General features: G+C 37.9%; 4 protein-coding genes across 6 annotated transcripts; 1 reads left to right on the forward strand and 3 right to left on the reverse strand.

Moving 5' to 3' along the window:
- Nucleotides 1-477: 477 nt before the first annotated feature.
- On the reverse strand, nt 478-3,375 carry LOC120011351 (myb-like protein AA). Its single transcript, XM_038862452.1, has 4 exons — nt 2,904-3,375; nt 2,388-2,774; nt 2,042-2,301; nt 478-531 (listed from the first exon to the last, which is right to left on the reverse strand). The coding sequence occupies exons 1-4, from the start codon at nt 3,373-3,375 to the stop codon at nt 478-480; spliced, it is 1,173 nt and encodes a 390-aa protein (XP_038718380.1).
- A 10,515-nt stretch (nt 3,376-13,890) lies between these two features.
- Nucleotides 13,891-16,359, reverse strand: LOC120015719 (transcription termination factor MTEF1, chloroplastic). Its single transcript, XM_038868260.1, has 2 exons — nt 15,421-16,359; nt 13,891-14,218 (listed from the first exon to the last, which is right to left on the reverse strand). The coding sequence occupies exon 1, from the start codon at nt 16,316-16,318 to the stop codon at nt 15,434-15,436; it is 885 nt and encodes a 294-aa protein (XP_038724188.1). The 5' UTR covers nt 16,319-16,359; the 3' UTR covers nt 13,891-14,218; nt 15,421-15,433.
- A 125-nt stretch (nt 16,360-16,484) lies between these two features.
- On the forward strand, nt 16,485-21,605 carry LOC120015701 (agamous-like MADS-box protein AGL30). 3 transcript variants are annotated; one of them, XM_038868252.1, is made up of 12 exons: nt 16,485-16,625; nt 16,998-17,183; nt 18,192-18,248; nt 18,344-18,362; nt 18,492-18,556; nt 18,667-18,682; nt 18,796-18,857; nt 18,971-19,067; nt 19,573-19,620; nt 19,717-19,844; nt 20,195-20,555; nt 21,135-21,605. In XM_038868252.1, coding segments are annotated over exons 1-12 (1,053 nt in total). In that variant the 5' UTR covers nt 16,485-16,623; the 3' UTR covers nt 21,147-21,605. The 3 variants fall into 3 exon arrangements, with proteins under 3 accessions (XP_038724180.1, XP_038724164.1, XP_038724172.1); XM_038868236.1 differs by lacking the exon at nt 21,135-21,605 and adding an exon at nt 20,634-21,124; XM_038868244.1 differs by lacking the exon at nt 21,135-21,605 and adding an exon at nt 20,634-21,124 and having other exon boundaries at nt 16,569-16,710.
- Nucleotides 21,606-22,767: 1,162 nt separating this feature from the next.
- On the reverse strand, nt 22,768-24,387 carry LOC120006458 (expansin-A1). The gene is made up of 4 exons (XM_038856510.1): nt 24,229-24,387; nt 23,987-24,128; nt 23,585-23,897; nt 22,768-23,473 (listed from the first exon to the last, which is right to left on the reverse strand). Exons 2-4 carry the CDS (start codon nt 24,117-24,119, stop codon nt 23,167-23,169), a joined length of 753 nt encoding a protein of 250 aa, XP_038712438.1. The 5' UTR covers nt 24,120-24,128; nt 24,229-24,387; the 3' UTR covers nt 22,768-23,166.
- Between the last annotated feature and the right edge of the window lie 3,565 nt (nt 24,388-27,952).

Genomic DNA, 27,952 nt, shown 5'->3' on the forward strand with positions numbered 1-27,952 from the left:
CTTTGACTTGAATGGGGTGGGAGAATCTCTGATGCAGCAAAAACAGAGAGAGATTAAAAACAGACTTCAATTTTGAGATTGGAGTCTCAGAAAAAAAGGAAAAGTGTGTGGTTTGTTTTTTTTCCTCTTTCTTTTCTTTTTTGGTGATTGAAAGGGAAAACCCAACTGGTTTCTTTGGAGGAAAAAAAAAGGAAAGGAAATGATTTTCTCCTTTTCTTTATTGAAGAAGGGCGGTGTGGTGTGATTGGCAGATTCCTTTTGGTCTATGTAGGGAAGAAAGAATCAAAGAATCTAACCTTGGATATAAGACCCAGCATCAGCATGACCTTATTTTTCTCTTTAGAAAGTAGTGTAGGAAAAGTAGATCAGATGGAGTGTTCTTATGATAATGGAGGTTAATCATTCAAGTGTACAACATTTTTTTCTTTTTTTTGTGGAAACTGAACCCTAAAAGAAGGAACTTGATGTGCAAGGTTATTAAGTTTCAGGGGAATCTCTGGTCTTGAGTTTTAGGTCCACAGTCAGCAAGGCCTATTTCATAGCATTGGACCATTGGTTAGCAACATTTTGCAATGCCACAGCCCTCCATCAGACACTAATGTAACTTTTTTGGTCTGATGCCACCTGTTGTGATTGAATAGTTTCGGATCCTAGGAGTATTGGTTATGTGCGCGCAGGGCGGATGATATGAGTTTAGACATATATTTAAAAAAGTATTGGGTATTGAGCCTAACACGAGTGTTTGGATCCACACTAAAGAAATGACATGAGAAAATGAAAGGCAGACATAATTCATGGGTGCAAGCAATACTTGCAATGTGAAAGCAAATAAGCAATGAAGAAGAGTTGGGTCTCTTGATAAAAAAGAAATATATTCCAAAGTGAAGTGTTGTTTGCTTTTAAGTCTGTAATCCATATCCAATATCCATGCACAACTAAGAGAGAAAAAGGGAAAAGCCAACAACATATCCTAAAAAATCAAATTGTTCTAGTGTTTCGATCATTGGAATCAAAATCCCATAACAGGTAAAGTAGATTCTGGTATGATGCCAAATGGCCCCCTGCCCAGCCCAGCCCAGCCCAGCAGTTGAAGAATGTCCTGTGAATCCAAAAGTTACTTAAATGCCCAAATTGTTTTTCCTTCTCTTTTTTAGCAAGGGGCCCATTTACAAATCCAAAACACACAAGAATAATAATATGGCAGGAAAAAAAAAGGAAGCAAAACCAAAAGCAACCAATCACCAACCCCAATGTTACCCTAATTTCTCAATTTAGTGTTGTAATTTTATGTACAATGCTGAAAATGACATCAGCATTATGTCATTTCTGAAGTAAGCAATTGTTATTGAAATGGGCTGGTCCTTGGAGGTTTCGTTCAGCATTATGCCATTTAGATTCACGGGCTGACCCATGATTCTCAAATCCCCTGGCCTGGCCTTCATTTAATAAAAATTTTAATACTTTGGGTTGAGGTAAAATTTTGAACTTTAGCCTCAATGTCTCTATAATATAGTATATACGGCCATGATGGGATGGAGAGAGCAGCAGATTAGTAGTAGTTGTGGCTTATCTCGCTAGAATCTAATTTTCTTACATCAGCCTGTAGTTGAGTTTGCTCTTGATTTGAGTATTACATGTTACATGCTGTAGCCATGGATTATAGGAAGATTCTATTGGGTATGGAAAAAAAAGCTCTTTCTTTTATTATGAATCCATTCCACATAGGATTATGGGTGTTCGGGTACTCAATTTTGGCCTCAACTCTATAGATTCAAGAACAAATAATGAGCTCCTAATAAAAATATAAAGACTGGTATGTCTCCTCTTCTCTTATATAATGAATTAAAATTTCTGTCCAAAGCAAAATTTAGGCAACAGAAAACATAACATAAAAGAGATATGCATGCCATTCATGAGCGAAGATGATGCAGATTATACCTCATATTATGGTCTCTCTCTCTCAGGTTTTATGTAGGATCACATTGAGACCCAACTTTGTTTTGGTTACAGAAGAAGAAAAACAACTTCATGTGGCACCTACCCCAAGAAAGTCGAAGAATGGTGGAGGATTAATGGTCTCCTTGTTCTCTGCTGCTGCTGCTGATGACGTAGCTTCAGGGTCAGGCACCCATGACACTTGCTTCTGATGATCAGTTGGTGCTGCTGCAGACTCCCTCAACAAGTAATAGTAATTTGAGTGTTGCGTTGGAGGAGGGTGGTGGGGAAAGAAACCAGAAATGTGAGGCTCATTCCATGGTCTGCCCTGACTCAACATTTCCATGCCTTCATTGTTCTTAGGACCTGTAAAAAATGGACCAAGAACAATCAATAATTAAGCAATGTGGAATTATTAGACCCAAATAAGAGATGGGGATTAGGGGACAAACCAGTGAAGGAATCCAAATGGGTTTGTTGTAATTGTGCACAAAATCCAGAACTCTGGGGGGACTTGGTCATCATGTTTGGAGGGTACTTATAATTATTAGTGGGTGAGAAGGTTGGATTGTCCTCCAAATGCCTTGAGTAGACAGATTGGGTGAGCTTTCTTCGTCGATAAGCACTTGATTGTTCTCTGTATTTCCTAGCCATTATGACATGCCAATGGTTCTTGACAGCATTATCAGTTCTTCCTGGGAAAAGTCTAGCAATCATTGCCCATTTGTTACCATAAAGTCTGTGAGCTTGCATTAGCCTCTCTTCTTCCTCCTCTGTAAATACTCTTCTATTGATTCTTGGATCCAATTGGTTGAACCATCTCAGTCTGCAACTCTTACCTACGATACCCCCAAAACCAAAAAAAAAAACAATCAAGCCCACTAATTTTTTTTTTTTAGAAAAAAAAACAGAGTAAATGTGGAAACAATGTAGACCCATTGAAAAACTTTGAGTCACTTTCAATTTACCTGATCTACCTTCCAACTTCTCAGCAATAAGGTTCCAATTTTGAGGGCCATATAGAGCCACAAGTTCCTTGAGCTTGGTATCCTCTGCAGGTCTCCAATGTCCCCTTGCACAAAGCTTTGAATGTCCACAATCTGTTTGTTCTTTTGTCTCTTCATTGTTCATATTCAGGTTGTCATCACTGCAATCGGAGGAGCCCTTATTAACCTCCACCACATCACCGCTAGAACTTGTAATACTTGTGTTGCAATTCCCTTTAAGAGGAAAACCCCAACAACCAGCTCTCACATCCTCCATTTGATCAGAATAAGTGAACACACAAATTTCTGGAGGTGATGAAGAACAACCAGTTGTCAATACTACTCCATAGTTATCATGACTGAAAGAAGAGAACCCACCTCCTTGTCTGTATAGAGTAGAGGAGTAACAGTGACAGTAGAGGCCATTGGTGGTGTTTGTAAGAAACAAACACATGACTTGTTAGTCATGCTGCCTTGCATTAGCTCTCTGACATGTGCTGTTATACAACTGTTAAAAAGTCATCCACCTCTTCTCTTCCAGATTACAATAATGTAATGTACAAAAAGAAACAGGGAGACAGAGCTTAAATTACTTAGTTAAAACCCCCTGACTGATTTTGAAAATTAAGAGTATTAGAGTTGGAACATTTATCAGTCAGTCACACGTGTGTGGAAGTAAGGAAGGTGGTTGTGTTTCAGTTCTAATTAAGGTGTCCTTTGTGTCTGTTTTGACAAGAAAGACTGTAAGGTTGAAGTTGTACTATAGACATTAGTAGACACACCTTTCTTTTCAAAGCGAAGAAAAAAAGAAAGAAATGGGGAGCTTGACATAACAGCACCTGTCAATGTTAATGGCTGATTGATTTGGGTCTCTATCAGTCTCCTTTTAGAGAGAGAGAGAGAGGGAAAGAGAGAAGCTGTTACATTAACCTGGGTTTCAGTTTAAGTTAACCACCTGAAGTTGACACAAACAAATATTGCTTTCATCCTGCATGTTCCCCTGCTTGACAACTAGTCAATAGTGTGTTTTTAATAAAGGAAATTGTCTGAGACTTTTATCTCGACAGCTTGCCATCCAAACTAACTCTTTGGGGGTTGATTCAAAATCTATTTGGTCTTTCTATAAAGTTGGTTATTCAATTCTGCTCTACAAAACCAAAGAAGCAAAAAGCATTCCCACTTAACATTTAAGTCAAATCACTGAATTAATAAGCTGTGGATGAGGATGAACAGATGGATATAATTTGACCAGTTAAATTGAGGCATATTTTCCAAAAGAGTGCAATAAAATAATTTCGGTAAACCAATTTGGAGTTTTTTTTTTTTTTTTTTCCAGTCACCGGCCAAAGCGCAATATTGATAGACGTTTCATTTGTTGTGAAAGACAGAGATTAGAAGGAATGGACTGGTATATATACTTTTGTTGCAGACTTGCAGTTGCAGAGAAGACTTGAACACAGACATAACCACTTCGGTCAAATTATTTCGTTTGAATACCAAACCAAACCAATAATCAAACTCAATAACATCATAAAAAAGAAGGAAAAAAAACACTCAATGACATAGATGTACAAGTATATATTATATATATAGGTATAGGTGTGGGTATAAATTTGATGAGCCCAACGAGGCACGTCTGTTTGTGTCACTCATCGTCACTATTTGAGAATCAATAATGTGTGTGTTGTTTACTGCTCTATTTCAACTTTGCCAGTATAGCTTTTAGACAAGGGTAGCTATGTGTGTGTGTGTATATAGAGAGAGAGAAGGGGGGGGGGGGTGGTAGGATATGCATTTACATGTATTGGATCAACAGCAATTAAAGCTATTTTATTTTATTTTATTTTTTGAGAAGAACTGAAAAGCTATTTGATGCCATCATGACTTTACATTGGGACGTTGCAGACGAAGTTCTATCATGGTCGCATTCTTCATAATCGGGTAAAATGTTAATCCCATGGATTATTTGACCTTTTACGTAAGAGTTACGCATGCCTTATGAAAATAAAACATTTTCACATTGAAGACGTGAAACATATATGAATTGGAGTTGTTTTTTTTAAAAAAAACCATGTTATATTATTTAATTAACAATATAACACATGCAGGAATTATTTGAGAGAATGGTCATTGACACTATTACCAATAGTGTCATTTGTCATTCTTTATGGAATGATGCTGCTAATAGTGGCGTCTATATTTTTTCCCGTTCTAAAATTTGTTAATTAGTGACATAGTATGGGATAACGTCATTAGCATATTATGTAAACTAAATTCTTTACACAAACAAAAAGTCATTCTCAACCCGATCTGCAAAAGAGCTTAGAACAGATCCAATCAACCCAAACAGAAAAATCATTCCTGATAGATCATTTTAAATTCCAAACAAATGCATCCAATCAACCAATCAGACCAAACCAATATACATTTAAAATACATGCAACACTAAATTAACAAAAAGTTCGATGAAAGAGGAGCAAACCATATGACATTACATATATGGACATACTAGGTATAATGTCCCTATCGTCTCCTAGCACATGAAAGATGAGTAGAAGAAGTCTCAGGATGGTTTGAATGGCTAACAAAGTCGTCGTCATCATCGTGCTCACAATCATTTGCTCGTGGTGGCAGTCTTCTAGTCCTACGACCGCGTGCTACCAACTCTCCGCGTACGTGCAGCACCTCTGCCCTCAATATCATCTAGACGATATGCCTCTCCAACCTCAATTAGGATGTCGAGACACCTTACCATCCAATTGCGAGCAATAGCTTTTAGGATTTCTTTTTCTGTTTTGAATAATGATGTTGCGGGTTGTAAATATACCCAATTGAATGATGTTGTTCCGGCAAGCGTCATTCATTTAAAATTAATAAGAAATAATGACGACGCAACTTATAGTAGTGTCAATGCCATTTTGCTAATAAATTCAAAAACATGTGTTATATTGGTAATTAATAATATAATATGGTTTTTTGTAAAAGGGCAAAAAAAAAAAAAACTCTATTAATTGTATGAGGTAGCTAGGGTTGACATCGTCTTAACCATCTCTTCTCTAGTTAGTAGTTACTGCAAACCCGATCTCAAGGCCAAGGGAGCCCTAGTTTCACAATGTCATTCACTTGTGAAAAGATAGATATTAACAACCACGAGATCTAAGGTATTATATTATTTCATGGTATTATTTATTTTTCTGTATTGCCACGTGTGTGTTAGAAATGCACGTGTGGAGCAATTTGTGATGAAGCCGCAGTGTACGTATATGCATGGCCATGACTATGAACACAGTATTGAAACTTAGGATGCCTCTGCTCAGCTGCCCCACGCTTGCTTTCATTTTCAGTTGCAGGACACATGACATGAGGTCACGTCCCACAGACAGTAGCCCAAAGTGGGACGGTAACAAAAATAAAATAAAATCCAGTCAGTACTACTCACTACTACTGATTTGGATTTCGGGGACAATCAAATAGAGTTTTTTATCAATATAATACTCTCAGAATTGATATTTCCCAATATAACATTAGGATAAAAATATTTTTCAATATAACACTACACGTCATTCAGAATGACGTGTTCTTTACAATTTTTTTGCATGACTAATGCAAATTTTGTTTCACGCCATCACGTTTTTGTTCATTCAGACGTGAATGAATAAAATAAACACATATATATATGCACACATATATATTTATAATATATATATATACATCTATATACATAGATACATATATACATCTATATCATACATACATATATACATATATGTATATATATATATATAATAATTCTCCTATGTGAACCAAAAGTGTGAATCAACTTTGTAAACCTACTTTTCAATCATAGATGTGATGGGTCCCATAGAAAATTTATGGTCTTCACTTTTGTTTTGTTTTATTACAACCATTAGATTTGAAGTTCACAAAGTTGGTTCACACTTTTGGTTTATATAGGAGAATTATTCTGTATACTACATGTATATATATACACATATAGAGGAATTATCCTATGTGAACCAACTTTGTGGACCAAAATCCAATGGTTGTGATAAAACACAACATAAGTGGGGGCCACACATTTATTATGGGACCCACTATATCTATGGTTGAAAAACAAATCACAAAGTTGATCCATACTTTTAGTTCACATAGAAGAATTCATGTACACATATATATTACATATATATATATATATATATATATACACACACATTAAAGTGATCACGTGACTATTTAAAATCCAATAGTCTCACCAATTAAGTTGGCGTAACTGATATTTTGACACTGTTCAAGCCACCAACGGATCACCCCATCACAGATGGCGTGATTGTATAAAAGTTGTAAAAAACATGCCATTCTGAATGACGTGTAATGTTATATTGAGAAATATTTTTATCCCAGTGTTATATTGAGAAATATTAATTTTGACAGTATTATATTGACAAAAAACTCCAATCAAATACGGGATGGATATATAGCTGGAATTTACAGCGATTACTATTCATTCACAACCATGTTAAATCAAAATAAATAGAAAGGGAGTGATTTGTGACATGATGTAAAAACCATATCCCAAGATGCAGTCGAACGACCCAACCAAGAAATAAATTGTTGGGGACATGCTTGTACCTCACACCCAAACCTGACTGTCAACGATCTAGCTAGGTATTAATGTTTTTTTATTTTTATTTTTATTATATATAATAATTACTTAGGATGTTGGAGCACTGTCTCTTGTCCCACACCTATCATGGTTTTTTTGATAGATATTGGGTGGTCTCAACCAAATTACTTAAACACATAATCTCATATATGATTTTGTCATAAGTTTATCCTTGTAACCCAAACCAACTCATTAGGAATAATTATACGTGTGATGGAGAGTAGGGCCTGATCCATAAGATTCTGTTGTTGGGGGTAGCTGTTCCCCCATATGAAAAAGAAAATGGTGGTGCCCCTCCTTCGCTGTAACCAAAAGGACAAATCTAATAGGTAACAGCTCCTTCAAATTAAACATGGGGTAGGGTATGTGAGCATTTCTATCACTTGATAACTGGAAAAAGAAAAAAGAGTCTAGTACCAGAGTTGTATAGCTTCGCTAGTTATTAGAGATGAACGACATCTCTTAATGCCGAAAGATGGATGGATATCTAGAAAGCATATATATATAAATGCTTCTAGAGACACTGATGACCAAATCTGTCATGAGTCCTAACAGTCAGTAGTTAGTGACATTGTTGATAGGGAAGGATCAGAAAGCCATAAGGGTTAACTGGACCTCCATATAGCAAAATAAAGGTTAATTGTGTAACAAATAATAGACAAAGATAAGAAAGATCTATGATAACAATCTCAGGCTTTTATTACTTAAGAAGAAGAACTGATATTTGTAACCAGTCAGTACAATCTAATTTATAGAAAACAATTTCTAAACTATCTCAACAAACTAGAGTGTGTTGAGAATTTTATGTCTACAAATCTGGAAGAGAAATCCTCTCCTGAAGACTAGTTCAAACATAACAAATAACAACCTTAGACTCAGTAAGCCTAAGACTTATTCAACAACTCCTAAAAGTGAAAACACAATAAAGTAAGTTGCACTAATGTTGACACTCCCCTTTAGTGCAAACTTACTACTCCAAGAGCACTTCGGAAAGCTTCAAACTTAGCTTTAGCAAGAGCTTTGGTAAAGATATCAGCAATTTGGTCTTCTGTTCGAACTTTCTGCAGCACAATCTCTTGAGATAATACCTTTTCACGAACAAAATGATAATGAGTTTCGATATGCTTTGTTCGAGCATGGAACACTGGATTTTCAGCAAGCTTAATAGCACTTTCATTGTCACACCAAATAGAAACTGTACAATGAACGTTGGAAACCATTTCTTGAAGCAGTCGTTTGATCCAAATACACTCTTGAGTAGCCATAGTTGCTGCTGTGTATTCAGCTTCACAACTTGATAGAGCAACAGTTGCTTGCTTTTTACTGCACCACGAAACTGCTGCCGAACCTGTAAAAAAGCAATAACCTGTTGTAGAACGCCTATCATTTATATCACCAGCCCAGTTTGCATCCACAAAACCACTCAACACAAAAGTTGTCTTGTGCTTGAACATTAACCCCAGAGAGAGAGTGCCTTTAATATATCTAAGTATTCTTCTTGCTGCAGCTAGATGACCTTCACATGGCTTTTCCATAAACTGAGATACTACTCCAACAGAAAAAACAATGTCAGGCCTTGTAATAGTCAAATAAAGGAGGCTACCAACAAGTTGTCGAAACAGTATTGCATCTAGCAAAGTCTTCCCTTCAACTTTAGTCAACTTCAGACTTGATTCCATAGGAGTGGGCATTGCTTTGGATTCCCCCATTTGAAAACGTTCCAATAAACTTTCAGCATAACCTCTTTGAGAAACAAAATAGCCATTTGTTTTCTCAATCTCTAAACCAAGAAAACACTTTGCTTCACCCAAGTTCTTCATTTCAAACCGAACAGATAAGGCATCTCGAAGACAAGTGATTTCATCATTGTTGTTTCCGGTGATGATCATGTCATCCACATACAAAAGAAGCATTGTGCATACAGTGGGTGTCTTCTTAATAAACAAGCTTGGATCTGAATTCGAAGACTTAAAACCACAAAAGTCAAGATATTTAGCTATCTTACCATACCAAGCACGTGGAGCTTGCTTGAGTCCATACAAGACCTTTTTGAGTCGGCACACGTGAGTTGGGAAGTCTCTAGAAATAAAACCTTGTGGCTGTTCCATGAAGATATCACGATCCAGCTCTCCATAAAGGAAAGCATTTTTCACATCTAGCTGCCACAGTTTCCAGCCTTCATGTGCAGCCAGAGAAATGAGTGTACGAATAGTCACCATCTTAGCGACAGGACTGAAAGTGTCTTCATAATCCAAGCCATACTGTTGTGAGAAACCACGAGCAACGAGACGAGCTTTGTATCTATCAATAGAGCCATCCAACCCTTTTTTCAGCTTGTAAACCCATTTACACGTAACTAGTTCCACGTCTTTTGGCTTTGGAACAAGCTCCCAAGTGCCATTTTTGTGTAAAGCTGCAATTTCTTCCTTCATTGCTTCTCTCCATTCATCACTGTCATTTGCTTCATTGAAGGATCTGGGCTCATTTCCAGAGGCATCTCCTAAATGAAAACAAGATAAGACTGAACAGTGGTTTAGTTGTACCTCATAGTCAGCCAAGTACTCAGGTTGTCTTCGATGTCTAGATGATCTGCGAGTCACAGATTGCATATCATCATTCTGCTGTATGTTTACTTCAGGTGGAGACAAATTTCCTTCTTGTTCACTGACTGCAGCGTCACCAAACAACGACCCAAGACTAGTAAGGACGCTGTCAGTATTTGAATGTTCCTGACATGGTGAGACTTCATCAAAAACCACATCTCGAGAAACAACAACCTTCTTTGTGTCTGGATCCATACACCTCCAGCCTTTCCTGTGAGTATCATATCCAACGAAAATACAACGCTTTGCTCTTGGGTCAAGTTTAGTCCGATTAGTTTTTGCGATATGAACATAACAAACAGAACCAAAGACCCGTAAATAACTCACATTGGCCTTGCGTTGATATAGAGCTTCAAACGGAGAAACTTCAGTTCCAGGCCACGGTGGTAAACGATTAATTACATGACATGCTGACTGAACACCTGCTGCCCACAACTCTCTTGGAAGATTTTTTTCATGCATCCATGACAAGCACACGGATGTTAGATGCGCCAACTTGCGCTCAGCCACCCCGTTTTGTTGCGGAGTTTCAGGGCAAGTAAATTGACGTTGAATTCCATGCTCTTTGCAATATTCTAAAAACTGGTTTGACATGTATTCTCCACCATTGTCAGTACGTAGACATTTTATCGATAATTGAAACTCTTTCTCTACATCCTCCTTGAACTGAATAAACTTTGCAAAAGCTTCACTTTTATCTGCCAAAAAATATACCCACGTAAAACGAGTAAAATCATCCACAAATACCATCACATATCGACACCCTGTATAGCTAGGAGTTCTTGTTGGTCCCATTAGGTCTGAATGAACCAACTGTAATGCAACCTTTGCTCTAGTCATAGAAACTGGAAATGGGAGACGGTGAGATTTTCCATACTGGCATCCTGGACAAACCACATCAGAATGCATCTCATTAAAGAGAGGAACTCCATCTAACAATCTCTTTGTAGAGATCTTGTGCAACAGTTGATAGCCAACATGGCCTAAGCGAGCATGCCATAGTGTTACACTTCCAATCTGACCTGTCTTTTCGACATAAGCATCACTTGCAGATAAAACATATAGTGATTCCTTCCTTTTTCCAGTAAACAGAACATCAGCATCAATATTTATCACATTTGAAAGAACTAAAACACTATCTGGACCAAACAAGACAAACTTTCCAGAGTCAACAATTTGAGATACTGAGGCAAGATTCTTTTTCAAACCTGGAACATGATAGACATCTGTAAGTGAAAGACCTCCCTCATGTGTGCTGCTCTCCTTGATAGTTGACTGTCCTTCTTTGACTACCGGGTGGAGAGAGTTATCAGCCGTGACAATTGACTTCTTTCCATCATGTGGACGAACATCTGAGAGTAAAGCTATGTTTCCAGTTGCATGGTGAGAACAACCAGAGTCTACAATCCATTCTTTATTGTAGTTTATGAGAGCAACATCATCTGTTGGTGCAATTGTCTGATGCACATTTGCAGCTTGATCAACAGTTTCAATTGCTAAGCACTGCTCCCACTTTGGTTGTTCAAACTCATTGCTTTCATGTACTGCATTTGCACCTGCGTCACTAAGATTCACTCGACAATTAGATTGAATATGGCCAGATTTTCCACAGCGATTGCACATTACCTTCACTCGGCAATCACGTTTAAAATGTCCATGCTTTCCACACCGGTAGCATGTTCTTGAAGTTTCCTCAGACTGACCTTCACCATTTGAACGCGCACTACCACCTGTAATTTGCTTAGCAGGATAGTTTCTTTTACCTTGATCCCTGGAATAAAGAACTTCCTCCACTTGCACAGAGGACTTGTTATTGGTCATCTGATTCACCAAAGCTTCCTGATTTGAGAGCAAGTTCTCCAAATCAATGATGGAAGGTTGTGTAGCCCACCCTTGTATGGAGGAAATGAACGGCATAAATTCCTTCCGTAGTCCTCGAATGATATGACGACGTAATCGTGCCTCACTCACAGGTTCAGTTGGATCCAGCTCTGAAATTTCAGCACACAAAGTTTTCACTTTCAGAAAATGTTCTGGAATTGTAAGATTACCTTGAATGATCCCGGCAAGTTCATTTTCTAAGAACTGTAATCGCATTGTGTTCTTTTGGGTAAATAGTCTTTCAAGCGTCTCCCACATCTTCTTTGGTGACTGCTCATTACGAACATGCTCTATATACTCCTTACTGATAGAGGTTCGCAGAGCAAATAAAGCCTTGCCACACTTCACCTTCCATTTCCGACGTGACTCGACATTTTGTGGCGTGTCCTCTGGAATTACAGTTTCATCACCAGAGATAAGGTCCCACAAGTCTTGTCCTTGTAGAAAAGCTTCCATACAAAGCTTCCAATAGTTGTAGTTGTTACCAACAAGCTTTTCTACAGCGATATTATTTGCACCATTCATCTTCTCGAGTACACGAATCAACCCTTTGAACCTGGCTCCGATACCATGTAACAAATAATAGACAAAGATAAGAAAGATCTATGATAACAATCTCAGGCTTTTATTACTTAAGAAGAAGAACTGATATTTGTAACCAGTCAGTACAATCTAATTTATAGAAAACAATTTCTAAACTATCTCAACAAACTAGAGTGTGTTGAGAATTTTATGTCTACAAATCTGGAAGAGAAATCCTCTCCTGAAGACTAGTTCAAACATAACAAATAACAACCTTAGACTCAGTAAGCCTAAGACTTATTCAACAACTCCTAAAAGTGAAAACACAATAAAGTAAGTTGCACTAATGTTGACAAATTGGTCCTCCATAATTTGGTAGATGGTAACCACTCATAAGTCCCTCCCCTCCCCTTAATCATTATTTTCAATGAATCCTCCTCAAGTATCACACTAGAAAAGAAACAGAGTCAGTACAAACAAAAGGGGCTTAGGAATTAGGATGGACAGGGGCAAGTAATTTATTGTAGAGGGTGCAATGCAAAGTTAAAAAAAAAAACACTATATACCTAGTGTTGCATGCATGATGGTGGGTGGGGGTAGGGCTACTGATGAGTAGTGACAGGACAGGGGTTGTTTGATTTTGTTTGAGATATTTGGATCATTGAGACATAAACATAGAGGATGATTCAGGATTTGTGTGTCTGGTGTCTACGTGACGTTTATTAAATGTCTGAATAGTTTCTTTCTTCATGCTGTCACACACTGCAGCAAGAACAAGGAAGGAACAAGTGATTGTGCGTAGACCCTCTATTGTTTGGATTTATGCGCATTGCACAGCATGGCTGGCAGACCCAAAGGGTACACGCTCCTTTTGATACATACATGTATGTTACCTTACATCATTCCCTATCATTTCTTGACATCTTATGTTACGTAGAATGTGGGTCCAAACGGACGTGAAAAAACAAAACATACAACACTTCAATAAACTAAGGGAACACTCCTACTCCTACTCCTACTCCTACATAATAAGCCTCTCCATGGGCTTCAACCTTGGCAATGGCAAAGGTGAGGTAAACCAATAATGACCCAGCCAGTCCATGAATTGGGTTGTGGATAGGAGCCTGGATAATCAAATTGCGGCTAGGGTTTGTTTCTGAAGCAATGCATAATGTAATTGTCACTGGGCTGTTATGAGCCCAGGCCTTTGATTCTGTATGTAAATTGACTCACTGTATATTTAGCAGGAATTTTCACTACACAATATCCATTATCCAACCCAACATCAATCCCCAAAAACACAAATAACAAGCACGAGTGTCTGTTATTTGGAAAATGAAACACTAATTCAAGAACCTGAAACCGCAAGGATCAGAACAGAATCTCCAATCCTCATCTTTGTTAACATAATAGCAGGAGCAGATAAACAAAAAAATCAAATCAAAGCTTCCTCGCTGGCAGCAAAGATCGATTAGTTTTTATACATGAAAGGGGGCCCTATGCAACCAGACCAAACATCATCGGGTCTTTATATTACCCAATTCTAATGGGGGAACCCACAGATGCAACTGCAATGAGGCATTTTGCTTGTAACTTGTCAGTCAAATTAGGGCACACCGCACACGGTCCTGGAATCAGACTCTAAGATATCAGATAATGCAAAGACGAAAAAAAACACAATAAAAAGTTTTAAAGAAAATAACTAAATTATAGCAGAATTTGCCTTTCATTAACAGTTGTGGATTGAAAGTGTCCTTAGAACGATGGAATTAGCAGAGAGCGCATGCTGAAATGAATTAAATTCCAACCAATGTTCTCTGAAACATGACAATAACATCGACATTCATTACTTAAGGACACAGGGACAGCAACACAACTGAGAGTGGACCTTCCTCAGTCTTCCTCTTTTCTCTCCAGTTTCAATTGCTTCTCTTAATTAAGTCAGAAAAGAGAGAGAGAGAGAGAGAGAGAATAAAAACAAGAGTCCTTCAGTTATGGAATATGAACTCCCTCTTACCAGCGGTACGGTGTTGCCAACCCAGTTGAACTTATAACAATTATAAACATGAAAAAAAGGAGAAGCACCCAATATTTCAATGACAAGGATGAAGGCGGAATAACTTCATTGAGAAAGCTCTTTCAAGAAGAGGAAAATTGATGAGAATCAAGGAGAGACAGAACACCATTGAATAAATTAACATTCTCAAGGTAACTCTAATCCAAATCATTTTTTTTTTCATACCCAACTCAAAATATCAGAAAGGAAAAGGAAATCCCCTATTTTGTTCAAAGGAACCAAAACTGATAACATCATTCAATAAGAGCGGTACCACATACCTATGCCAAAGATATATTTGCTTACAATATTCTTTCGAGCAATCAAAAACATAACATGTTGACAATTAGCAGGCTAACCACACAGATAATCATGAGCTAAGTAGCTAAGGATTCATTTTCATTCAATTCACATGGCACGAGTAAGTGATCTTGATTTTTATCCCATAAAATGCAAAATGAGGTACAGCTAATTAAGATCCAGGAAACACTTGGAAAAAATGCATTGGGGGAGCAGGTGTTGGGGGAACAGAAAAACTTGAGCAAAGAAGCATGACACATGATTTAAGCGGCAAAAACAATAGTTGTAGAGCATGATCAAGCCATCAGATTAATTGAAACTTGGTACTGGGCAAACAAAAAGTATCTTGCATTGTCAACAGTTACAAATTCTGCAATAAAATACATCGACAGTTCCCAGAACCAATATCATAGAAGCACATATTCAGTATGGAGTCAACAATGTAAAGGAAAACATTAAAATAAATTTACTTACAAGTTGCAAAAATCTATCTCCCCTCCAACAGTTGCAGTCGCATCTCAATCAACCTGGCGTTGAATTCCCCATCACTAACCTTCAACATCTTGTACAAAGGCATGGAGAAGCCATTCTCAATCAAAAGTTTATGCCTTGGCTTAATCTTCCCCTCCAGGCTGAAGGAGAAATACTGCGGGAATCTCTTCAATTCCTCCGAATCCCCCTTCATCTCCTTGAAGAAGTAGTCCACTTTGGGCACCAAATTCTTCTCCACACTAAATGTCAATAGCCCCGGCGACCTAACCACCATGCATCTCACCTCCTCGTACTTGAACCCCAAGCTCGTCAGATACTCGATCTTGGGCTTGAGTGTTTGTTCTACACTGGAGACCAGCAGCATTGTTGTCTGGGCATTGATCGAGTGAGGGCCCTTGAATCCTAACTCGCGAAGGAAATGGAGAGTGGGGCGTAATTGGCGATGAACGCTGGAAACGAGGAGGCGGGGGCAGCGGGAGATGGCCTTGGGAAGGTGGCTGCGGCGGAGAGGCACCTCATGGCGGAGGAAGGTGAAGATAGGAGAAAGGTTGGAGGCGGGGTCGGGGAGAGAGAGTAGCTCCGGGTACATGTCGAGGATGCGACCCAGGGAAGGGCCATGGAGGCCGGTGGTGGAGGAGAAGAAGTCGACGAGAGCGAGGAGGGAAGAGAGAGGAGTAGAGCGTAGGGAGGGGTTTAGTTGTAGAGCCTTATCAGTATCGATTTTGAGGTTGGAGAGATACAACAGTTTCTCCCTAAAGAGGAGGCCAGAGTCGGTGGTGGTGATGAAGTTCGGAGGGAGACAATTGGGCGTTTTGATCGAGTAAGGATGCGTCGGAGAAATAATACAAGTACAAGGAAGATGCTGCCGTATAATCATCATAGTGTATTGGCCGCAACTCCTTCTTCTCCAAGGGTTTAGCGGTTGGGTTTCTCCTTTAGAGAGAGAGGGGGCTGGAGTCTAAGATGTAATTGGGAGTACCGGTAACCCGTATGAAATGAACAATGGACGGCTCTGATTAATCAAACAGAATTCAGTGGTTAACAGGAAGCAAACGGCACCACAAACGGCAATGGATCAAGAGAGAGAGATGTTAATGTAGATGGGAGTTTCTTACCGTCCCGATTCTCCAGCTCCCTCTCGTGACCGCTTTTGCCGCTCACCCGGTCGTACTACTGCAACCCTATATGTAAGCTCTTCCCTCTCTCTCTCTCTCTTCTTTCCTTCTCGCTCGACCTGTCCCTCGGTTTAACACCTTTGATTTGCTCCTTCGGGTATGTCTCTCTCTTTCTCTCTAACCATATCCCTCTGAATTTCTTTCTGAAACAATTTTTTTATTCTCAAAACAGAGAAAAAAAAGAAGGTAAAATAGTCTTGAATTCATGTATATTGATGTTTATAATTGTTGTGCTGAATTTGGAATCAAATTCTTAAAACTGTGTAAAATTGCATTTGAAATGGATTAATATTAGATTTTAGTGATAGCATGGATAGTCAATCGAGCTTTGGATTTTTGTGTATCACTTTGAATAGCAGAGCAATACTGTTTAATTATATGCAGGATGGGAAGGGTTAAGCTAAAGATAAAGAGATTGGAGAATACAAATGGCCGTCAAGCCACCTATGCAAAAAGGAAGCACGGCATCATGAAGAAAGCTAATGAGCTGTCTATACTTTGTGACATAGACATTATCCTTCTTATGTTCTCACCAACTGGGAAGCCTTCTTTATGCAGGGGAAAGCGCAGGTACTTCTCTTTACTCTCTTATTTCATCCTAATCTTATTAGTAGTTGAACGACAAAAGCACTGCCATGGGTGTGCTCAAGATAGAGAAAAGATACTCATAAAGCTTGTTCTAGTGACTTTCAGCAGAATAGAGCCCAAATATCAGCATATACCATTCTTCACACATTGCCTGTTGGCCTGTTTACATAGAACTTTTTATTATGGTAGAGTTGGACTGGACCCCAAATTTCGAGGACGCTCAATTTTTGCTTTTAGAGAACATTCTGGGGGTGGGTTTGATATATTCTTACCATGTTTTTTGTTGGATATTGATTCGGGAAGGCTTATATATTGGCATAACTTTGTCATGGGTTATGTCATGTTCAATATGAGTCTGCTTTTCTATCAATGCAAAAAGAAGGGTGGTGGTGGGGAAGTACTACTGGAAGATAATGGAATTGTCAGTGGGATGCTTCATTGGGATCAATTTAACAGTCCTTCCATGACAAAGAATTGAAAGAAAAGGTGATTCTTATCGATGTCGTATTTGGTGCATGATAATTCAGGAAAGATGATGATAAGATTAGATGGGAACTGAGTGAGATTTAGGATATTGACGTGTGATGCAAGAGCTCAAGAGTTCCCGAAAGAGTAAATTCATAGATCTACGCTATGTAGATTCTTGGCATCTTATAGTTATAGGGTATTTTCTAGCTGATATTTAGTCTAATTTTATGTTTTCATGTTATAATTAGTTCCTGAAAAATTTGAACTTCACCACAACCATCGTGCTCTTACACAAATGAAATAAGCTGCTTTTGTATAAATGAAATACAAACTTAAACCATGTAAAGCCTGCAATGATAGATGCTCTTCTGCCCATGAGACTTCTGATTTTGATCTTTCTGTCTTGTGATTTGAATGTTAGAAAAGAAACCAAAAGTTTTCTTGTTTTGTGCGTTGTATCTCTTAATTATTTTCATTGTGAGAAATCTATCTCTCATCATATACTTTTTGCGGATTTGCCAGCATCGAGGAGGTTATTGCGAAGTTTGCTCAACTAACTCCTCAGGAAAGGGCCAAAAGGTACAGGCAATATTTACACTTTTCCCTGACACATCTCTTTTTTCGTTGATTATTATAGAATTAGAAGTGAACTGATTCTTTCTGAATTGAAACAGGAAGCTGGAAAGCCTTGAAGTAAGTCCTATTAATCATCAATTTTCTGAAATTATATCATCGTCTGGCCTTTCTTTGTCTGCTGAGTTTGATGCAATTCTATTGTTCGTATCTGATTGAAATTCATTTGCTTTCCCTTTGAGAATCTAGGCACTGAAAAAAACTTTTAAGAAGTTGGACCATGATGTAAATATACCAGAATTCCTGGGTACAAGGTTTGTGACAATTTCTCTCTATTGACCCAAATTGTCAATGTATGCTGTATAGGAGGACTATCTTTTCGTAATTAATGTTGGCTGACTTTTTTTTGCTGTGGTTGTTTCAGCACTCAAACAATTGAGGTATGCTTGAAAATAGTTCCATTGTTCTTTGTGGTCACTCGTAACTTTTAGTTGATGATACACAAATTCACACTGGTGAAGTTTTCTATTAATGCCTATATTCCTTTTTGCAGGATTTAACTAACCAGGCAAGGTTATTACAGACTCAACTCTCTGAAATACACAAGCGTTTGAGGTGAGCACATGCAAATCTTTTGTTGTAGGGACATTTTTCTTACATTTCATGTGTTCTTGGTGTCCTTGGTTGGCTACCATCCTACTCTGATTCATACTATTGAATTGCTGCAGCTATTGGAATAACCCAGAGAAGATTAACAATGTAGAAGATTTGGGGCAAATGGAAAATTCACTCAGGGAATCACTTAACCAAATTCGTACACATAAGGTGTGCTCAATATTCCTGTGATGGATGCCTTCTCAAGAAGTTAATTCGTAATTGCTAAAATAAGTAACCTATCAATTGCCCTTAGGTTCTGAGTTTCATTATTGATTGCGTTGCATGCAAACTAGGAGAATATATGATGGAAAGGGGATTTGATTAGAATATCCATGTGAATCCCATATATGAGAGAATACATGAATTGGATGATTTACTGTCGCTTTTTTGGAATATTTTCTTGGTTGAAAGCTATGAAGTTTCTTAGTTAGTTTGATTGAGGATGGGCAAACTGAAGATGATGTTAGTTTTTGAAAGGATGATAGAAATAAATCAATGTCATCCCTCGAGGGTGAAAATATAGAAGGAATTTGTCTAAATAACTTAGGAATAAATTTTGCTGCAAATTTTATTTCGTGTTAAGACTCAAAAATCAGCACCCTCTGACTCTAAATTTTATTGTTTTGTCACTTATTGCTTTCATGACATGAATACTATCTACTTTCTTTGGCAGGAAAATATTGAAAAGCAACAACTCATGTCATTAGAGTGCACTAATCAGGTAACATTCTTATTTGGTTGTTTAATACCTTTGCTATTGGGGGTCCCTTGAAATGGTATTGGGAAACTATGTAGCTAACATAGACTTGCGTTGCAGTTCCAAAGTTGGATGCATGCACCTTTCAGAATGGGTGCTGAGCAGCAGCTTCAAACTTTGCCTTGGATTCATAGTAATGACAGTCAACATGTGGTTCTTCCAGAGGACCCAAATTTGCTACCACAGAGGTGAGGGGACTCTTAAAAAGAGCTTCTCATTCAAGTGCCTTAAATCTCATTCTATAAATCTTAATTATCTTCATTAAAAAAAATTGTAAATGTGATTTAGTTAATAAATAATCTAGGTATATGCATTCACTTATTAAAGAGGTTGCAAATGAAGTAATGAACCCTTCTGATTTGTGTTCTCAACAATGAGTTTGTTTGAAAAAGGAGCTCTATGCCTGGAAGTAGCCACACCTTAGGATTTCGAATAGGTGCAAGTTTCGAGTCCTCACTCACGTTAAAAACATATAATAATAAAGACAACATTATTTATCAAAAAAGAAAAACAATTGAGTTAGTTTGTCTTGTTCCAGGGACGTGGAATGTTCTGCAAGTTCCTCTTTTGGGAGTTATTCTGGCTACTTTGGTCCGGGTAGGAATTCTGAGATGTCTAACTCTGGACAAGAAAGCGGAATCCTCAATGAAATGGGTGGAACAACTGCATCTCTAAGGGCGCAGTTGGGATTTCCATGTCTGCCATACAATCTTAATATGCTGAGTGATATGAAATTTCAATCTGCAGCAGAAATGAAGCTCCAGCAAAGTGCTGTGGATTATCATGTTAATGGAAGCTTTGAGGCTCCCAGACCTGCCGATGATACTACACACAGTAGTTGGGCTTCCACATCTGGGCCTTGTGCTGTCACATTGTTTGATGAGCCCTTATATTCTCAGGTAACTTTTTCTGTTACATGTTAAAGCCATCAATTGTGTACAATAAGTAATTGAACTTGGCCCATTTACCTTGGATAGGCCTCCAAGCAGGTGCAGTATTAGTTTTCTGGGATATTTGTGTAAGTAAATTAAACCTTAAAATTTAAATGCTTGTGTAAGTTCCCGAAAGTTCATAATTTGCTAGTTCAGCTTGTTTTCACATGGTGGTTTAGGTAAACTTACTTGGAAACTAAATCTTTAGGAACTGGAAATTCAGATAAGATGTAGCATCTTTAAACTTGCTGATGTTAGGAATTTAGGAGCAAAGGTTTCAATGACCATGTTGTAGTAGATTTGGTATTCACCAAATCTATTTACGATTTCTTATTCTGAAAGCCTCTTTTTGTCTATTAATCCTAAAACACTTGATACTCTTATTATAGAGAAATTCTGCTTTTTAAGCTAGCTTCCTGGCATCTTTTTTTCGATGCATCTGTACTTTTCTTCTATTGCCGGTTACCCGAAAGTATAGTTGTTGTTCTCTTTTTGAGGCTGGTTCTTCTTCTTCTCTCCTTTTGAGGTTGGTTCTTGTTGCTGCAGCAACCAAATTGAGATTCATGTGTCATGTTACCATGATACAAGCCACTGATCAAATTCGATGGAGAACTTGGTCATATGCATTATCTGAAATCCCGCCAAGTACTATGTGGGTTATCTTGCCAGGGCCCTTTGGAGCACGAGAACATGGGAAGCAGTCCATCAGTAATGTAGAATATGATGATATTATAGCACAGGTACCCGATACATGACCCACCAGGAAAAATGGTGCTGATTCAACACGTTTCATAGAATCCTCTGTATAAAAATTATAGTCGAGTAGGTTTTGTCAAGTTAATTGTACTTTCTTCCTTTTTTTTTTTTGAAGCGGGTGTCACCAAGAAGGCAGCCAAAATACTGCCTCCCCCTTCTTCTCCCTATTGTTAAACATCAGAGTTGTAAAGAATTTTACATGTAGCAGAATTGCTGTAATCTAAAAGCTATATCTATGAATTAAAGTATATTGTTTTTACATGTGTTATGTATGAGAATGCAGTCCTGGTTATTATTTTGTTTGGCAGATATGCAAGAAAAGAAATGGTGCCCGGGACATGTTGTAATAAAATGACAACAGGTCCTGCTGTAATGCATTTTATGGATAGTCAAAAATTTTATTTTTATTTTTAAAAATCATAAATATATAGTATTTTTCATAACGAATCCAACGGTATATTTTTTGTTTGAAACAAAAATCAAATTCATTGTGATCAAAACATCGAATAGTTTAAATTTATATCCGATGGTCTAGAATTGTCGTGTCTTTTTCATGTTGAATTTGATTTTTGTTTCTAATAAAAATATATCGTTGTGTTCGCTGTGCTGAACACTACATATTTATGATTTTTAAAAATAAAAATAAAATTTTTAATATCAAAAAAAGATATTACAGTGGACCTATTGTAATAAAATTACAGCAGGTCCCAGCAGGGACCGGGCTTCCGAAAAGAAACAACCTTCTCAAATATCGAGAAAACCGTTGACCGGTTTACAGAGTCACATGGCTCGAGATCCTGCACAATCCCATACTCAACTGTCTGCGCCAACAAAAGCAAAATAGTTGACCAGTCGTTCTCTGACATAACTGTCCTCAACCTCTCTCTGCTTTTTGTTTTTTTTTCCCAATTAAATTATGTATTAAATTGTCTTCAAAGCCTATTTCAAAATTTCAATTTCATATAACATTCACTACATTTCTTTTGATATTTTGCTTGGACATATGTGTGTTTCTGTACTGAAAGTTAAATAGCAGAATCTCGAGGCAATCTTCCTGGACAAAATACCACAAGCTAAATGGACAGACCAAAGGAAGCTTGATATGAAAGGTCATACAACATCTGAATCCAGGCCACAGGCACTGTCAATTAATCACAAGTGGAACCGTCAAAAGGAGTCTGTACTGCAAAATCATTTACTACTAAAATGAGCGTAGAATTTGGAGCTTTTAATGTGAATTCTTCTTTGCTGTCCTTGAACTCCAAAGGTGAAGACAACTTATGAGTAACCGTTGGCCATTGTTATTAGTGATCCAGTTACAGATCAAGTTACGAGTAAGGAGTAAATAAAGGTTGTATTTGGGCTTTGGAAGCAATATCTAACCCTATAAATTCAGTCCACCGACATGGTCAAGAGCATGAAATAACAAACACTAGTACAATTTTCCATTACTAAAAAAAAAAAAAAAAAAAAAGAAATTTACAGTTGTCTCAAACTAAAGACCAACTGTGGAGAATGGAGACACATATACACCACAAAGCTGTTTGCAATTGTCTCACTATAAAACGACAGTTACTAATAAGTCCCTAAAAATCTTATAAAGATATACTAAACTTAGCGGGTGGTTAAAGTCCACCTCTGCCAAAAGGGACCCCACCATCACAACTACAGGTGGGCCCCTCTCCCCCCAATAAAAGTCCAAATGATATAAAGGGGACCCTTATAAAATAAGCCCCTTTTCACACTACTAGTATTCTAATACTCTAACTAATGGTCTCTTAATACAAAATATACTATGGGCCGGGCCTTTTGAAGAAGAGCCCTAGCGGAATTGGGCTCCGGAGTAGGTCTGTCCAAAGCCCCAATTAGCAGGGGCAACATTGTAAGACACAACAGTACGACCATCACTGGTGGTGACCTTAAATGAGAGGGCTTGTCCGTTGAGAAGGCTGTTGCTTTGCCAGTTCTGGCCCCAGTTCCTTGACATTGCCTGCCAACCCGTCCTTGAACCCTTTATTGACACAGAGTGCACATCACCAGCACCACCAACGTTGGTGACAAGAATTAGGTTGAAGTATTGGTGCCCATTTATTGTAAACCTAATGCCCCCTCTGCGCATACAAGGTACCCTACAAAAACCCGCGAGAAAAAAAAAAAAAACAAAAACAGTCAACAAACAACCCGAAATGCCCAAAATACCCTCACAACAAAGAACAGAGCATAGACATATGTATGCATACCTTCTGTAGGCAACAGGGACAATTCCGGCTTTGTACTGGGCAATGTGTTGGAAGACAGGCTGAGAGAGATCAAAGTGTTGTTGGGGAGGGTTGCACCACCCACCATTGTTGTTAGGGAGTGCATTGTTTGGTGGGCAGAAATTAGTGGCTGTGACCACAATTGAACCAGGGAGGCACCATTTGTTGTCATTCACACACCGAATCTCATAGCAAGACCCACAAGCCAAACCATTGTTGAACAAGGCAGTACTCAGAGCAGCAGTGTTTGTTCCATAACCTTGACTGTATAGGTTCCCATAACCACAAGCCCCACCTAAACAAAAGCCACAACCATTAACCCAACTAAATTTACTAAAAAATTTTTTATGGTTAATTATATTTTTTTAAGGCATATGTACATACCCATGGTGCCTGAAGCGTCACCACCACCATAGAAAGTGGCGTGGGCGTCAACCCAACCACCACCGACATAACCGTGAACAGAGGATGCCATTGCAAGAAAACCCACCAAGAAGAAGTAGAAAGAAACAGCCATTCTTAGTGTCTGCAAGCAAAATGAGAGTTCAATTTATCAGCATTTTCAGAAAACGTAGTACAAAAGTACGTAAAATGTCAGTGAGAGAGAGAGAGAGAGAGAGAGTTACTTGAAGTAAAGGAGAAGTGGAGAGACAGTGCGAGGAAGATGCGTTAAGTGATGGAATTAGCAAGGGGGAGAGTGGGAATTTATAGAAAATTGAAAGAGAGAGGAGGGTTTGGGGGAGTATTTACAAAACAGCCACTCACTCCATTACAAATTGACAACCAACTAACTTAGTAGCAGTTAAAGTTTACCAGAACAGAGCAGAAGAGAGTGAGAGACGCACATGCGAGTGAAAGGCTGTTTTGTGGGTGAACGGTGTGGTTTCGTGGTATTGGAGTGGGGCATAGCCACATGCAAAGCCGTCTTTTCTATCTTTTGTTGTATTCCACTTGTGTTTCGTTTCTTTCTTTCGGTATTTTCTATTTTCATTTACACACACTCTGTTTTTTCTTTGATTGTTCGTCTGTCTTTCATTTTCATGCATACAAATATATTAATGAAATAATTATATATCACCGAAATTGCAACTTCAAGTTCATTGGTTATTCTCAAAATGTTTTTATAATATATATGCTGATGCTCAAGAGAAGAATCGTCTCCGACATGCATCCTAATTACTCCTTTTAAAACCAAAACATTTATAAAATATTAGGAAATTATATTGAGCATGTGAAATTTTGACAAGAAATTTAAGATTGCCAAATTTAATATATGTAAGATATAAACAAGTGTAAGTTAGTGTTTTTCATGGACATTCTCTCTCTTTGTGTGTGTGTGTGTGTGTTGGTTGATATATGGGCATAATAAATTGAAAGTGGTGTGTTCTTGGTCTACATAGAGCCGTTTAGTATGACTCGGGCGGCGTTTGGTGAAATTAATTGCGAATATTTTCTTGATGAAGGAAATTAATGACAATATTTGACTCAACGACATTTACTCTTCTACTTTTTATAGTTTTGTGTACACACTTGCGTCAATGTCCTTTACTTTGTAGAATGCGGACGGTGGAGAAGCAAAGTTATAGAAATATCAGAGCATGTGTGTGGATGAATGATGATGATGAGCTTATAATTGAAGAATATATACATATATGCAAACACGTCTGCGTTTGTGATTATGTCTTTTATATATGCTGGCTTGCATGATAGTTGTATAACTAAGTGTATGTATATGTGCAGCCAAATGGTGATTTATTATTAATCAAGAAAAGATGGTATATAGATATGATAAGATCTTGCATGGACAACGATAGGCGTGATATTAGGACCGCGATTCTGGGAATTAGCATATCTAATTAACAAATCTCTTCCTTCTTCGTGACACAATGACAAAGACTTGTCGTCTTTTTTATTTATACGGCATCTTCTGCTCCACGTAATTTAATTTCTATACTCCCATCATCCCAATTCCCATGCTCACGTTGGAATAATTGAAAAAACAATCAATATGTATAAATATTATTTACAAGGCCTAGATAATCCGACCCAGCCCATAGATGGGTATCCCACCATCCACCTACCCAGTTTTTAATGTCGAGTCTCTGTGTCTTTTGTTACGAAAAATGAGTGTGAAGCAGCTGCACATGCACTACATATTAATCACTTTCGATGGTTTAACGGCCAACGACCAACTTGTCATCTTGATATGTTATTTACTTTTCAACAATTCCGTCTTCTTCTATCAATACTCGGAGCGGCGGAGAGACCAACAGGCTTGTTTGGGAATGCTGTGAGGTGCTGTGAGGTGTAGTGTGGTGCTGTGAGGTGAGTTGGAACCCAAAAAGTTGTTTGGCGCATCACTTTTAAAACTGTGGTGTGGTGCGATACGGTGCTGTGAGGTGAGGTGCGTTTGGCGTATCTAAATTACTGTTATATTAGATGACTAATAATATTAATATAAAATCACTTAAGGTTTACATTGTACATTAATCTAAAATAAAATAATTGACCTAATTTGATTACATAAGACAATTCAACATATATGTAAGTGTTTGGGAGTGCTGTGAGGTGTGGTGAGGTGCTGTGAGGTAAAGTTGTGGTGCTGTGAGGTGAGTTGAAACGCAAAAGCTGTTTGGCGTGTCATAAAAAACTATAGTGCTGTGAGGTGTGTTGCAATTGAACACAGTTGCAACACACTGCCAAACTCATACCTTATCTTCACCGCTCATTCTTTTTCTTAAAAACTGTGTGCTTGCTGACACGTATTGCATTTGTCTTGGCTTTCATGGATTGCTCCATCAAATCTGTCGGGGACTCCAAGATTTTGCACTTTCAAATCAAATTTATTCCGAACATTTTATCTTTCATATTATTTATATTGTATCTGTTTGATAGTGTATTTGCCCTGTATTTAGGTGCACTTCATTTCATAGTACGATAATTTTTTATAATTTTTTGTGACACGTTAAATGTTTTTTGTCAAGTTGGGCATTTAAATTAAAAATTTATATCAAACTACAGTTTTTTTTATCTCTTTGGGCAGTCAAATAGCTATGTGACTGTTTGACATGCCGTGACCTGATAAATTTGTTGATTTGGATATTTTTTAATAAAAAAGAGACAAACATTTTTAAAAAAAATCAAAACTATAATCTCTCTGGAATGCAAATCCCACAGAATCCCATATCGGAAAGTTTGACAAATTTATTGTTCCTTCCTCGTCGTCTCCAATCTCCATACCCATCGCTCTCCTCTTTCTTTCTTTCTCTAAACGACTTCTAGTTATGCTTTTAGGGAGATCTTTGGTACACGTGCAGTTCTCGATTTCTTACCTTTCTTTGTTCATTTGATAAAGTTGATAAATTTGATTTCTTCTTGCAGAATTCGATTAGATCTCTGTTTAGTGCTTGTTCAATACTGTTTTCAATGGCGGCGCCGTTGTCTTCTCAGTCTATTACTGGTCATAGACATCACCGGAACCACAACTACATCTTTACCGGCTGTTGAAGAGGTAGCCGTGCTTGGTCTTCATCAATTTTGGCAAGTGTAGGGGTTAAAATTAACTAGGCACAATTAATGTAAAAAGGGCAAGACCAAAACGTAAGCTCAAAAGAAACAATGTCCATAAGCCCAATACAACACACAAGACCAAAACACAAGTCCAAAAGGACAAGGTCATGTGTTTTGCATTAAACCAAACATCTTGCAGATACAGACGATTCCCAATGCAGAACGAGGAACAATCGATGGACGAAGCCGAAGGCAATGCAATTTCATATCAACAATCATATTCAAAAGAGACAACAACTACTATAAATTTCCTTGACCACTGTAAATTGACATAACTGCATAAAATAAATATAAAAGGAAGAGAGTCAACAGTGGAAAGAGGATATGATCCAAAAACAACGATCTTAAGCCCTTATTCTTCCTTGATGTAATTACTGAGATGGTATTTTATAAAATAAAATAAAAAAATAAAAAAAACCTAAATCTAACTCTTGCGCCACTCTTGCCGCTCCTCTATCCTCTCTTTCTCTCTTCGACATTCATCCGAACAAACGAGAATTTGCAATGAAGGGTTTTTGAGAGGCCAAAGGCATCTTCTGAGGAAGTAGAAGTGGATCGATTGAAGTTGGGAGTTTTGGAATCTAAGGAGAAGTAGAAAAAAAAAACCTTCTAATAATCCACTCTCTCCACATCAACTTCCGAGTCCTTGTCTTGAAGTTGGGGGTTTTTGAATCGGTGGAGAAGTGGATCGATTGAATCGAGACAATTTAATGATGGAACTAGTGAAGCTCATGTGGCAACAACAGAGTACAGGGGCATTAGACTTCGATAGAAAAGGGG

Source organism: Tripterygium wilfordii, chromosome 2 (genome assembly GCF_013401445.1).
Source record: "Tripterygium wilfordii isolate XIE 37 chromosome 2, ASM1340144v1, whole genome shotgun sequence".
Classification (NCBI taxonomy): domain Eukaryota; kingdom Viridiplantae; phylum Streptophyta; class Magnoliopsida; order Celastrales; family Celastraceae; genus Tripterygium; species Tripterygium wilfordii.